Consider the following 14,902-nt stretch of genomic DNA (forward strand, 5'->3'; position numbering starts at 1 on the left):
ACATGTTATGAGTAATGGAAGTGAACACCACATAGCCTTTGCATTACGTTCCCTTACTGCTGCAGAGAAAAATTATGCACAGATTGACAGAGAGGCCTTGAGCCTGCTTTGGAGTGTAAAACGTTTCAACCAGTATTCGTATGGGAGAGAGTTTACTCTCATTACTGATCATCAACCACTGGTGACAATTTTCAACCCACGGAGAGGTGTTCCACTAACAGCAGCAGCCTGAGTGCAGAGAGCCAGTGAGATTGCATCTGCTGTAGAACTATTGTGGCAATAGATAAACTGCAGTGGGTCAAGGTCTTTGCTTCTCTTCTTTCATGTGTTTTTTTAACTTTAATTTTGATTTTTGTTGGTGATGGAATTTCCAAAATTTGTGAATAGATTTTTAGTTCTATTTGCAGTGTTTGATATGTATGCTCTGAAATCCAACTGATTTTCCAAGTTTTTATCTGTTTATCAAGCCCCAGCTACAATACAGGGTTCTTAAATATAAAGCAAAAAAAAATGCAGTAACTAAGCAGCTGCTGCTGGGGATTATGATGATTATCATATGCATCAGAAAGAAATTATTACTTAAGATTTTTCTAACTGCAACGATGTATAATATATATCTGTGTTGATCTCCACTCAGTAAATGCAGTAATTCGGATGATAAAGTAATCTAAAGATTCTGTCTCTGTTTCTATGTTTTTTCTGTTATAGCTGTTCCTTTCCCATTAAGTCATCGACTCACCATGAAGGAAGTATTTGATTGTGATGGGAAGCCACGGGTCGACCTTTTGAAGGCTCATCTCACCAAGGAGGGAAGAGTAGAAGAAAATGTAGCACTTCGAATTATTAATGAAGGAGCTTCCATTCTTCGCCAAGAAAAAACAATGTTGGATATAGAAGCTCCTGTAACAGGTAGAAATACACTGATTTATCATTTTGAGATGTAAAACATCTATCTATCAAATAAAAAAAATGCTAATGGTATTTGCAAATGTTTTAAGAACTGAACTATTCTTATACATTGCCATGTGTGGCTCCTATTAGGAATGAACTGAGGCACTGAAAACCTCCTCATATTTTGTCACTGGAGATAGGAGCCTTGAAGATGTTGGGACATGTCTTGAGAGTTTTGCAAGGGAGTTAGCTGGGATCTATATTGCTCGTTACTTACACCCAGGAGTGGAGCAGTGGTAGTTCCAAGGAATTTCTAAGCATTTTGAGTTGTCACAAACTGAAAGACGATTCAAGAGTTTGGGACTGCTTGTCAAGGAGAAAGGTTAGTCTATATCACTGACTTGCATTTTCAGGAAACAAATACTTCAATGTTCCAGCACAAGAGTTTTGAAGGAAGTCAGAATTGCACAAGTGTAAAATCTAAGGTTTGAATTCTGTTTTGAAAATGCAGCTTGATGCTGGTGTGAAAGCTGCTTTACTGACTGATTGTGCGCTAACCTTGCAAATGATTATTATTTAATTTTTAACTTGTATTTTATTCATTTCTTTCACATCATCCTCAAATCAGACTTAACTGTGCATTATGGTTAGCCATTAGAGGATACCACTGTAGGTGGCTTACAGAGTTTGAAACAATGAATAGGTAATCTTTTTTTCCGGTTTGTTCGAAATACATATTGGCTAGACATCGTTGGGAAGCGTCTTGCTCCTCTTTGCATAATGTTTAAGTATCTTTTATATCGATCTAAGTAGGCAAACTATTTGCCACCTTATTCAAACAACAACAAAAGCATAAGAGGAAAGGCAGAAAGCCCTGCCTATCAGGGTAAAATATCAAACGAGTCTTGTGGTGATGTAATTGGTCAATCTCTCTGAAACCAAGGAAATGAATAGCAGAAAAGCTCCTCAGCATCACTGGAAGTGCAGACGCCAACTTTTGCGAGTATATAAACAGAACAGCCTAGAAAATTATCTCTGGCATTAAACAAGCACAGTGCATTATTGCATAGTACACTTTGGTAGTGGGTCTGGTGCTCTTGTCCACTTGAAAAAAGCCCTAAGGGAACTGAATTCAGGTGTGAGTTTCTGTATTGGAGTTAAAGAAGGAGGAAGACAGGGCTGGCAGTTGGGGGCCAGTCAGAGTCTCTGAAGTTGATGAATGCCTGAGGGTGAATGATGTTACCTACAGACTGAAGCCATGGGAAGGGAAGAGAGAGGGGCGTTTAATGCCTTCTATGTAATACTTTTGCGGTGATTTTCCTATAGTAATGTATACAGTACTCGGAATACAATACAATGCTTTTCAACAGGCCCAGCTTTTATACTCAATGCCTTAGTCTATGAAGGCAAGCACATGAAATGTCTTTTTCACAATACTTACTGCCTTCACTTTCAGAGAATAATGATGGCCCAAAGATCTTTCTGTATATCAACACTTAATTACATTTATGAAATATTGCTTGACAGAATGTTTTTCCTGGAACACTTCCCCAATTATAAATCGAGGGATATATGTGGTGATAAATGTCAAATGTACGTCTTCAAGAACAGAAGGATCTGGAGTAGGACAGTCAGCCCTTGTGATTGCCCTGCCACTTAGTAAGATGATGGTTGGCCAAATCTTAGCCTGAACACAAGTCTTCTGCTTCCTGTCATAGTTTTAAACCCCTTGTAATTTGGTCCTTATCCACAGAAACTGCTTGTGTCTTCTTAAATTATATACAAACAGATGCGGTTCTCCTGGAAAGTAGGGTTCAGAAACAAGTGTTGTGATCTCAAAATAAGAAGTTGGCCATTTAGAACAGTGATGAGGAAATTTCTTCATGCACTCAGACTATAACAAAAAATTGGAATTGTTTACTCCAGAGACCTGCAGAAGTTCTGTCTTTGCGTGTGTTAAAGATTGAGACTGTTAGATTTTCAGCAATAAAGGCAATCAAGACACAATATGTTCACCAAGGAAAGTAGAACTGAAGAGAATGATTTTTATGTTAATGAAGGAGCAGCCATGAGAGGCTAAATGGTCCACTCCTCCTCCTGTTTCCATGTCCTTATGTTCAGTGATGTGCTGCAGGGATCACTATTGGATGACATCTTTGCTGACTTGGTTAGTATGTTTGCAGATGACACCAACATTGGTAGTGAAGACAGTGAAAAGATTTACAAGGGAATTTAGACTAATTTGAGAAGTGGGAATGGCAAATGGAACTTAATGCAGAAAAGTGTGAGGTGTTGCCCTTTGATTTGTTAAACCAGGGCAAGAGTTGCTCAGTAAATGTGAGAGACTGCAAAGTGTTGTAAAACAGAGGAAGCTATGGGCACAAGTACATAGTTCCCTCAAAGTGAGATGCAGGTAGACAGGGTGGTGAAGAAGATGTTTGTCGTGCATGCCTTACTTGGTTAGACATTGAGTAAAAGAGTTGGGGCAACATCTTACAGTTGTACAAGACGATGGTGAGACCCCACTTGGAGTACTGTGTCCCGTTATGGCCACTTCAGTGTAAAAAGAAGGTCATTAAGCTGGAAAGATTCAGAAAGGATTCACGAGGATGCTGCAGGGACTGGAGGGCTTGAACTGTTAGGAGAGCCTGGAATGGCTGGGTCTAGGAGAGGAGCATAGGGGAGTTATAAACCTCAGAGAGATTTATAAATTATAAAGGGGCATAGGTTAGGTGAATGATCAGAGTCTTTTTTCAAGGTAGAACAATCTAAAACTAGAAGGTGTTGGTTTCAACTGAGAGGGTGAAGATTTAGAAGGGACCTAAGGGGTATCTTCTACACACAAAGGCTGGAGTGATTTGCAGATGGAATGAGCTGCCGGGGGAGGGTAGAGGCAGATGGCCTAGTATAAAAAGAAATTAAAGATTAGCTTTATTTGTCACACGTACATCGAAATATTGAAATATACAGTAAAATGTGTGGTTTGTGTTAACGACCAACAGAGTCAGAGAATGTGCTGGGGGCAGTTCGCAAGTATCGCTATGTTTCTGGCGCAAACATAGCATGCCCACTTCCTACTAAACCTAACCCGTATGTATGTCTTTGGGATGTGGGAGGAAACTGGATTACCCAGAGGAAACCCTCTCAGTCATAGGGAGACTCCTCAGAGACAGCACTGGGAACTGATCGCTGGTACTGTAATGCATTGCTCTGTGGTAGCTGCTATGCTACTGCGCTGGGCACATGCACATGCACCAAGATACAGTGAGTAGTTTTATTTCTGTACCATCCAAGCACATCAGGCAAAAGAAAATCTGTAGATGCTGGAAATCCAAACACCACACACAAAATGGTGGAGGAGCTCAGCAGGCCAGGCAGCATAATGAAAAAGAGTATAGTCGACGTTTCGGGCTGAGACCCTTCCTCAGGGCTTGAGGGTAAAAGACGAGGAGTCAGAGTTAGAGGAGAAGAGGAAGAAACACAAGGTGATAGGTGAACCTGGGAGGGGGGTGAAGTAAAGAGCTGGGAAGTTGATTAGTGAATGATTTACAGGGGTAGAGAAGGTGGATTCTTATAGGAGAGGACAGAAGGCCATGGAAGAATGAAAAGGGGGAGCAACACCAGAGGGATCTGATGGTAAGGAGGTAAAGGGAGAGAGGGAAAAGGGAGTGTTCATGCCATCGGTTTGGAGGCTACCCAGATGAAATATAAGGTGTTGCTCCTCCAACCTGAGTGTGGCCTCATCACGATGGTGGAGGAGGCCATAGATCAACTTATCGGAATGGGAATGGGAAGGGAATTAAAAAGGGTGGCTACTGGGAGATCCTGCTTTTTCTGTTAGCAGCATAAGTGCGTTGAGGCAGCAAAAAGGAAACCAGCAGAATGCAGAGTATAGTGTTGTAACTACAGAGAACGTGCTCTGCAGGTGAACAATGCAGAGTATAGTATTGTGACTACAGAGAACGTGCACTACAGGTGAACAATGCAGAGTATAGTGTTGTAACTACAGAGAACGTGCTCTGCAGGTGAACAATGCAGAGTATAGTGTTGTAACTACAGAGAACGTGCTCTGCAGGTGAACAATGCAGAGTATAGTGTTGTAAGTACAGAGAACGTGCACTACAGGTGAACAATGCAGAGTATAGAGTTGTAATTACAGAGAACGTGCTCTGCAGGTGAACAATGCAGAGTATAGTGTTGTAACTAGAGAGAATGTGCTCTGCAGGTGAACAATGCAGAGTATAGTGTTGTAACTACAGAGAACGTGCTCTGCAGGTGAACAATGCAGAGTATAGTGTTGTAACTAGAGAGAACGTGCTCTGCAGGTGAACAATGCAGAGTATAGTGTTGTAACTACAGAGAACGTGCTCTGCAGGTGAACAATGCAGAGTATAGTGTTGTAACTACAGAAAACGTGCTCTGCAGGTGAACAATGAAGCTGCTTAAAACAGATAGGTACATGGAAAACAAATGTTCACAGTGATCTGTGCCAAATGTGAAGAAATGCGACTTGCTGAAGTAGACAACTTGGCCAGTATGGATGAGTTAGCTCAAAAAACCTGCTTCAGTGTTGTCTAACTCTATGATGTTGTAGAAGTCCCTTACGTATTATTTTGCCGCTCTTTTCTTCAGCCTGGTTGCCATTCTGGATGTCCTCTCAGCCAGCTTTCTAAATTATGTCCATAGTTCCTTCAATAACTGCAGGTTTAATTGCCTGAAATCTGTTTCTTCAATTTCCCATATCGCTTAATGGTGAAAAGTTATCATGGGGTGTGCCCAGGTTTTCTGAGTGGAACCAACACTTCCTTTTTTGTTCACCGTGAGGCAACTTTCTTTTGGAAGTATTGACAACCAATAAATACTGATGAAGTACGACTGTTGTTAATTTTGTTTCACTTTCAAGAATTCTTCAGAACTACTCCCTGTATGGCAGAGTTACTGAAGTACAGTGAAAATCATATTCATGCATGAACATGGCAAGTTTCTACTCTTTCTGTGATGAAGTCAATAGCTGCAGAGTGGGAGCAACTCCAAGCATAAACTCCAGAAACTGAGTCACGATCAGAGTTGTTATCACTGAGTGTGTCTTGTCAAATTTGTTGTTGTGCAGTACTAATACTGTGCGAAGACAAAAAAATTCTAGATTTCAAAAATAAATAGTGTGAAAAAGGAATAACAATATAATGTTCACGAACAGTTCAGAAATCTGATGGCAAGAGAATAATCTGTGTCTAAGTTGTTGAGTGTGGGTCTTCTGGCTCCTCTGACTTCTCCCTGATGGTAGTAGTGGGAGGAGACATGTTCTAGATGGTGAGTGCCCGTAATGATGGATTCCGCCTTCTTGAGAAACTGCCTCTTGAATATGTCCTCAATGAAGAATGTTGTGCCTGTGATGGAGCTGGCTGAGATTTCAACTTTCTGCAGACTTTTGCAATCCTGTGCATTGGAGCCTCCATTTCAGGCTGTAATGCAACTGGTCAGAATACTCTCCTCAGTACATCTACAGAAATTTGCAAGAGTCTTTGGTGTCATAAACATCTTCTCAAACTCCTAACAAAGTAGAGCTGCTAATTTGACCTTTGTTGTGATTGTTAGTGTCTTGTGTCTTGGATAGATCTTCTGAGATGGTGACAGGCAGGAACTTAAAGCTGCTCACCCTTTCCATCACTGACCTCTCAATGAGGACTAGTGTAAGTTGTCCCAACTTCCTCTTCCTGAAGTCGACAGTTAGTTCCACGGTTTTGACTACATTCAGTGCAAGGTTGTTGTGACACCACTCATTCAGTTGCTCATCTCACTCCAGTATGCCTTCTGAGATCCTACCAATAACAGTGGTGTCATCGGCAAATTTATAGATGGTGTTTGAGTTGACTTGTCCTAGCCAAACTATCATGAGTGTAGAGAAAGAAGAGCAGTGGGTTAAGCATGCCTATTCGAAATGCACCTGTGTTGACCATCAGTGCCGAATTGAAATTACTGATCTATACTGACTATTGCTTCCCAATGAGGAAGGTACAGAGGTCTAAGTTTTGAAGCTTGGTGATTAGTACGGAATAGATGATGGTGCTGAATGCAAAGCATTAAATTGAATGAATAAACATCAGGCTGACATGTGTTTTGAAGTTGAAAGGGTACTCCATAATAGAATGGAGAGCCAATGATATTGGCCCGCTGTAGACTTGTTGTGGCAAGAAGCAAATTACAGTGGGTCCTTGCTCAGGCAGGTGATAGTTCTAGCCATCACTAGCTTCTTGAAGCACTTCATTACAGTAGATGCGAGTGAAACTGAATGATAGCCATTGAGACAGCTGCCCTTTTGAAGCAGGTGGGAACCTCTTATTATAGCAGTGAGTGGTTGAAGATGTCCTTTAACATACCGGCCATTTTGGGCACGTAGATTTTCAGTAGCTGGCCAGGAACACAGTCAGTGCCTGACACCTTGCAAGATTTCACCCTCCTGAAGGATGTTCTGACAGCAGTCTCTGCAGTCTGACAGCAGAGACAGCTATTACAGAGTTGCTGGATATTGTGGGGATTCACTAAAGTGTAGTGTTATTCACCCTTTCAAAATGTGCATTAAAAACTTGAGTGAAGCATTATTGCCTTTTATTCTCTTAGGTGTCACAGCTGTTGTGCATCCAATTGCGCCCCTAGTTTAAAAAATCCTATTTCTTTATACCACTACATAATAATTTTGTTTATTAAAATGATGCACACAATTTATATGCACAGTTTTGAAAGTAATCTGATATGCTTACAACATACTTTTAGGGATTCAGGATCTTATTGAGACTGCTTGTATTTTGCTTGCATTGCTGGTATCTGGAGGTCTGAGAGGGGTGATTTCCTGTAGGAAACTGATGAACTCTGTTATTACAAAAGGCTTTATATTTCCAACCAGGTCTGATCATGGAGAATGCTCTGTAGTAGCAATACAGAGCCATCAGATTTGGTGATTGATTTGGATAATTCTCCCTCCTGGCCTATTTCCCTGCAAGCAACAGAAATACTACACATGCCCATTCACCTTCTCCCTTACCTCCATTCAGGGCCCCAAACAGACCTCCCAGGTGAGGCAACACTTCACCTGCGTATTTTTTGGTGTTGTCTACCTTGGTGAGACCTGCCTGGGGGAACCACCTCGTCGAGCAGCACCACTCCATCTGCTAAAAGCAGAATTTCCTGGTGGCCGACATTTATCATTCCTATCCCCATTCCCATTCTGACACGTTGGTCCGTGACCTCCTCTCTTGCCACAATGAGGCCCCCCCTAAGGATGGAGGAACACTTTATATTCTGCCAAGGTAGCCTGCAGCCTGATGACATGAACATCAGTTTCTCCTTCCAGTAATTTTTATTCCTCTCTTCTTCCATTCCCCACTCTGGTCTCTTAGCTCTTCTCTTCACCTGCCTGTTACCTCCTCCTGGTTCCTCTCCATCTTCTTTCTCCCAGGGTCCATTCTCCTCTCCAATCAGATTTGTTCTTCTCCATCCTATACATTTCCCACCCATCTGGCTTCACCTATCACCTTCTAGCTAGTCTTCCTTCTCCTGCCCCCTCCTTTTTATTCTGACGTCTTCCCACTTCCTTTCCGGTCTGAATAAGGATTTTTGCCTGAAACATCAACTATTTATTATTTTCCATAGATGCTGCCTGACCTGCCGAGTTCCTCCAGCATTTTGTGTGTGTAGTTTCATATTTACTTAAAAGGTTCTCCTGGATGGTCTATTGTTACGTGAATTAATTTTCTTACAGTTTGTTGCAAATTTAGATTTTAAACATAACCAGCATGAATCAAGATTAACCTGCCATATTCCACGATGTTCACTCTGACTCTGTGGATGAACTTTTTTCAACCATGTATGGTGAAAAGGTCATACTTGTTTATTTTTCTACCTGCACTGAGGATGACGTTCCCCTGGTATTTCATAGTGGAAGATCACACTTGTCTAATTGGTGTGTATTTTGCACTAGCAACTAGAGTGAGGCAAAAAATGTTTTAGGACATTGGGCAATATCAGAAAGAATGCTCCTTGTTAGATTCAGAGAACCACCATTTGATTTAGCAATTATACAGGTATATGCACCAACAAGAGATGGAACAAATGAAGATATTGATAAATTCTAAGATGAGCTTGAACAAGCAAAGAATGGATGCAAATCTCAAGATATTGTTATTGTCATGGGAGACCTAAATGCTAAAGTAGGACAGGGTGCTGATGGAAATACCATCGGAAAATTTGGACTAGGGAAAGAAATGAAAGAGGTGAGAAATGGGTAGAATGGTGCAACATGAATAATCAGGTCATTGTGAATACCTACTTTAAAAACCATCCAAGATGCTTGTGGACCTGCAAAAGTCCAGGTGATAACACCAGAAATCAAATTGACTTTATTACTATAAACCAAAGGTTTAGAAACTCAGTGACTCAATGCAAAATATATCCAGGTGCAGACTGTAATAGTGACCATAACCCAGTAGTATGTCATGTAAAAGTAAAACTTAAAAAACGAAAGAAGCAAATACCTGAACAATCCCTTGACTACTTGCAATTAATTAAAGAAGAAAACTTAACAAAAATTTACAATTGAAGTAAGGAATAGATTTCAAAGTCTAGAAATAGAATCTGTTGAAGATGATAGCAATCATGTAGAAATGAAATTTAACTCTCTAAAGGATGCCTTGGTAGAATCAGCAAAGTCAGTGATTACTAAAAATGAAAAAAGCACAAGGATTAAATGGATGACAGATGAATTAAAAATCTAATGGAAGAAAGCACGGAAGAAAACAAATCCAATAGAATATAAGTCCTTAGATAAAAAAGTTAAAAGCTTATGTCAAAAAGCCAAAGAAGAATGGTTAAACCAGGAATGTGAGCAAATAGAAAGAATCCCTATTGCTGATCCAAAAAGGTTACATCAACAAATCAAGGATATCACTGGTAAAGAGCTCCTCTGTTCTTCAGGTGGATGTTTGAAAGCAAAGGACGGTACAATTATCATGAAAAAAGATAAGATTATGAACAGATGGACTGAGTATATTCAAGAATTGTTTGAAGACGATCGAGCCGAAAAACCAGAAATTAAGAAAAAACATTGAAGGTCCAAGTATTTTAAAATCTGAAATTTGTAATGCAATAAATAAGATGAAGAAAGGAAAGGCAGCAGGTCCTGATGAATTAGTAATAGAACAAATTATTGCCCTTGAAACTTACTGAGTCATCAATGACATTTATGAGACTGGAAAAATACCAGAAGAGATGAAAAAAATCAGTATTTATCACTCTTCCTAAGAAAGCTGGAGCAATAGAATGTGAATTACATAGGACCATAAGTTTAATGAGTCATATCACCAAGATACTTCTAAGAATTTTGATGACAAGAGCTGAAAGTAAGATGCAAACTGAAATAGGCAAAGGACAATGTGGTTTTGTGAAAGACAAAGGTACAAGAAACGCAATATTGATGTTAAGGATACTATCAGAACGAGCTATTCAAGTGCAGAAAGATTTGTTTGTTTGCTTTATCGACTACACAAAAGCATTTGATAAAGTGAAGCACAATAGATTATTTGAAATATTACAGAAAACTCCAGATCTAGATTCGAAAGACCTCTGCCTAATCAGAAATCTCTACTGGGAACAAACTGCCGCTGTAAGAATAGATGGAGAAGTGAGTCAGTTTGCGAAAATCAAGAGAGGCGTTAGACAAGGGTGTGTTTTCTCCCCTGATTTATTTAATGTGTACAGTGGAATAATATTACAAAAAATAAGAGACATCTTGGGAATCAAAGTTGACTGTGAAAACATCAATAATTTCAGGTATGCAGATGTCATTGTCTTAATTGCAAGTATGGAGGAAGAACTACAAAACTTAATTGATATAATTGTTGAAGAAAGTGCAAAAATGGGTGGGTCTATCAATTGCAAAAAGACAGAATGTATGGTGATATCCAAAAACAAGGAGAATCCTGTCCGTAGGCTGATAATAAATGGGGAAGACATAAAACAAGTAAAGAACTTTTGCTACTTAGGAAGCTGGTGCGATCAGGTGGCAGGTGCGACTTGGACATCAAAAGAAGAATAGGGATGGCAAAAGACACCTTTATGAGAATGAAGAGTATACTGACCAACACTAAACTAAGCATGACAACCCGCCTCAGAACACTGAAATGTTACGTTTATCCAGTTATATTATATGGCTCAGAATGTTGGACAGTATCTGGTAACATGAGGAAATGAATTGTAGCAGCAGAAATGTGGTTTTTGAGGAGGATGCAAAGAATATCATGGACAAAATGAATATCTAATGAGGATGTCATGAACAGAGCAAACACAAAAAGAGAAATAATGTATGAGATCATGAAAAGGCAGCGTAACTTCATTGGACATGTGACTAGGAAAGAGGAGTTAGAATGTACGATAATTATGGGAAAGATTGAAGGGAAGAAAGCAAGAGGAAGACAAAGACAAATGATGATGGAGACAGCAGCCAGAGAACTGGACATGAATACCAATGAATTGATCCACTTGACCCAAAACAGGAGTGTGTGGGCCATGGCAGTCAAAGCTCAAACTGGGTATGGCACCTGATGATGATGGTGATGATGACATGTTAATTTAAGACAAGTGCAAGGTTGCTAGTGTCTAGTGAAAGTATGGAACAAATGTAAGTGTTTTCCCAGTATGTTGCACTGCCAACCCAGGCACGAATGCTGAATGTTCTGGGCTGCTCTGTCAGCAATCCTGGGCTGATAGATTTGCATGTAATGCATATACCATCTCTCTCGCTTGGTGGTACAAGTTACATTTATAGATGTACCTTGAGTTTTAAGTACTGTATGCTTCAGTGAATGGATACTGCTTTCTTTATTTCCCTATTGGCATCATTCACTGAAAGCTTTGGTTTCTGTTCACCAGCAGCTAATCATTTTCTTTTTTTACAGTGCTGCAACTGATAATAGACACAAGGAATCTGTTTAAGAGTGGATAGAAAAATATGTGCAGGAGCATGAAATCAAAACAAGAGTAAGCTATAATGCCCCTCAAGCCTACCCTGCCTTTTTTCATTTTTATCTAACTAGGACTCAACTAATTTTCTGTGCCAGTCTTTCAAAAAGTTTATCTATCTCCTATTTTCTATACCATCAAAGACCAAGCTATCACAATCCTTCAGGATAGAGAATTCCATAAATTTTCTGTCTGCAAGATGAAATCTTTTAGCAACCCAGTTTTAAATGATTACTGCTTCCCTTGTAACTATTGAATTGAATTGACTTTATTACTTACATCCTTCACATACATGAGGAGTAAAAATCTTTACATTATGTTTCCATCTAAATGTGCAATGTGCAATTTATAGTAATTTGTAATAAATAATATGTACAACAGGGCAGTCAGTATAGCATAGAAATACAATTGTATAGGTGTGAATTAATCAGTCTGATGGCCTGGTGGAAGAAGCTGTCCCGGAGCTTGTTGGTCCTGGCTTTTATGCTGCAGTACCATTTCCCAGATGGTAGCAGCTGGAACAGTTTGTGGTTGGGGTGACTTGGGTCCCCAATGATCTTTCTGGCCCTTTTTACGCATCTGTCTCTGTAAGTGTTCTGAATAGTGGGAAATTCACATCTACAGATGCGCTGGGATGTCCGCACCACTCTCTGCAGAGTCCTGCGATTGAGGGGAGTACAGTTCCCATACCAGGCAGTGATGCAGCCAGTCAGGATGTTCTCAAGTGTGCCCCTGTAGAAAGTCCTTAGAATTTGGGGACCCATACCAAAGTTGTTCATATTTTTTTCACCACTCAGCCGCTATGTACAGATCCTCGATGATGTGTATGCCGAGGAACTTAAAGCTGTTCACTCTCTCAACCCCAGATCCATTGATGTCAATAGGAGTTAACCTGTCTCCATTCCTCCCGTAGTCCACAACCAGCTCCTTTGTTTTTGCAGGGGCACCCGAGCTGAGGGTCAAAGGGGCAGAGGTGAAGGAGCCCATTCTTACCATCTGCCAGCAATCTGACAGGAAGTCCAGGATCCAGCTGTTCAAGGCAGGGTGAAGGCTGAGGTCTCTGAGCTTCTTGTCAAGCCTGGAGGAAATTATGGGGTTGAGTGCTGAACTGTAGTCAAGAACAGCATTCTCGCATAAGCATCTTTCTTCTCCAGATCCGTAAGGATGGTGTGTAGAGCTGTGGCTATTGTGTCATCTGTTGATTGGTTGTGTCAGTTGGAGAATTGTAGGGGGTCCAGTGTGGGTGGTAGCAAGCTACAGATGTAATCCTTGACCAGCCTCTCAAAGCGTTTGCTTATTATTGAGGTGAGTGCGACAGGACATGTTACCTTTGTCTTTTTAGGTACAGGGACAATGGTGAATGTTTTGAAGCAGGAGTGCACTCTACACTATGCATCTTTGTTCAAGCTTTGCTAGTGGAGATGTCTTAATATCAGATCCCCTTGTGATCTTATAAATTAGGTTTAGGGTTATTAGGGTTACCCCCCAATCTTTTAACTTACAAGAAAAAATAAAGATCCAACTTCTTTAGTCATTTCTGATAGGAAAACCCTGTTATCCCAGGAACATCATTTGGATTGTATCTAAACCTACTACCTTTTTTCTTAATTAACGGGACAGAGCTGTGCATAATGTTCCAGATGTGGCCTCACCAACACCCTGCACAATTGTACCAAACCTATTTCTAAACTCCAACCACCTTGTAATAAAAGTCAGTTTCCCATTTGTCTTCCTAACTACTTGCTGCACTTGCCTGCTAACTTTCTATGTTTCTCACACAAAAGCACCCAGATCCCTCTGTACTTCACTCATTTGTAATTGCTAGCTATTTAGATAATTGCCTGCCTTGTGATAGCTTCTTCTGAAGTGCAGGACCTTGCACTAAAGTTCATTTGTCAAGTTTGCAGCCACTCAATCTATCTTTATGCCAATGAAGAGTCCAAATATTCTCATTGCAGCATGCCCTCCCACATATTCTAATGTCAGTGGCAAACTTTGAGACCTTGTACTATGTTCCTCCTTCAGTACTTAGTATAAGTAGTAAGTAATTGATGGCCATGAACTGATCTTGGGGCATTCTGCCTGTGATCAACTTCCAGCCTGATAAAGATCCACTCATTCTTATACTTCTTCTTGAGTCAAACAAAGCCAAACGCTAGCATTTACACATCAGTTTGCATATTAGGAGTGCATGCTGAGGTGATATTTGAGCGGGTGTTTATTGTAATTGTTCACTAAAAATGTTAAAATGCAAACTTTGAAGTTGTGACAGGGCTTATATGCTATCACCTTATAAAGTAAAATCAAGCAACATAGGCGACAACAGGGCTCCATTTCCAGATGAACTCAACGCCTTCTGTGCTCGTCTTGATAGTCAAATCATGAAGGCAGCTCTGACACCCCTCCTGGTGATCCTTTGATTAAAGTCTCTGAGGTCGATATGCATGCATCCTTCAGGAGGGCGAATCCACGGAAAGCATCCAGCCAAATGGGGTAGCTGGCTGCATAGTAAAGACCTGTGCTGCTCCGCTGGCTGCAGTGTTCACTGAGAGCTTTAATCTCTCACTTCAGCAGTCTGAGGTACCCGGCTGCTTCAAGCAGGCTTCAGTCGTACCGGTGCCTAAGAGGAACGTAGAGCCTGCCTCAATGACTATTGTACGTACACATAAAAACACAGTGGTGAAGTGTTTTGAGAGGTTGTTGATGAAACACATCAACTCCTGCTCGAGAAGTTACTTGGATCTGCTGTAATTTGCCTACCGGCACAACAGGTCCACAGCAGATGCCAGTTCTTTGGCTCTTTGCTCAACCCTGGAACATCTGGTCAGCAAAGATGCCTACATCAAGATGTTCTTCCTTGACAGCAGCTTAGCATTCAATGCTATCAGTCCCTCAAAACTAATCAAGAAGCTTCCTTGGCTTCAATACCTCCTTGTGCAATTGGATCCTCTATTTCCTCACTTGCAGATCCCAGTCAGTTCAGCTTGGCAACAACATCTCC

The 14,902-nt window shown here is 40.7% G+C and overlaps 1 protein-coding gene across 3 annotated transcripts in view; it reads left to right on the plus strand.

Moving 5' to 3' along the window:
- Positions 1–14,902, plus strand: part of ppp3ca (protein phosphatase 3, catalytic subunit, alpha isozyme) — a 440,681-nt gene that overhangs the window by 228,771 nt on the left and 197,008 nt on the right. For all 3 annotated transcript variants that reach the window (XM_063052708.1, XM_063052707.1, XM_063052709.1), the window contains one exon: positions 709–909. In XM_063052708.1, the coding sequence (XP_062908778.1) occupies positions 709–909 (201 nt within the window). The remainder of the gene's footprint in view (positions 1–708; positions 910–14,902) is intronic.

The sequence above is a fragment of the Mobula hypostoma genome, chromosome 7, assembly GCF_963921235.1.
Source record: "Mobula hypostoma chromosome 7, sMobHyp1.1, whole genome shotgun sequence".
NCBI lineage: Eukaryota > Metazoa > Chordata > Chondrichthyes > Myliobatiformes > Myliobatidae > Mobula > Mobula hypostoma.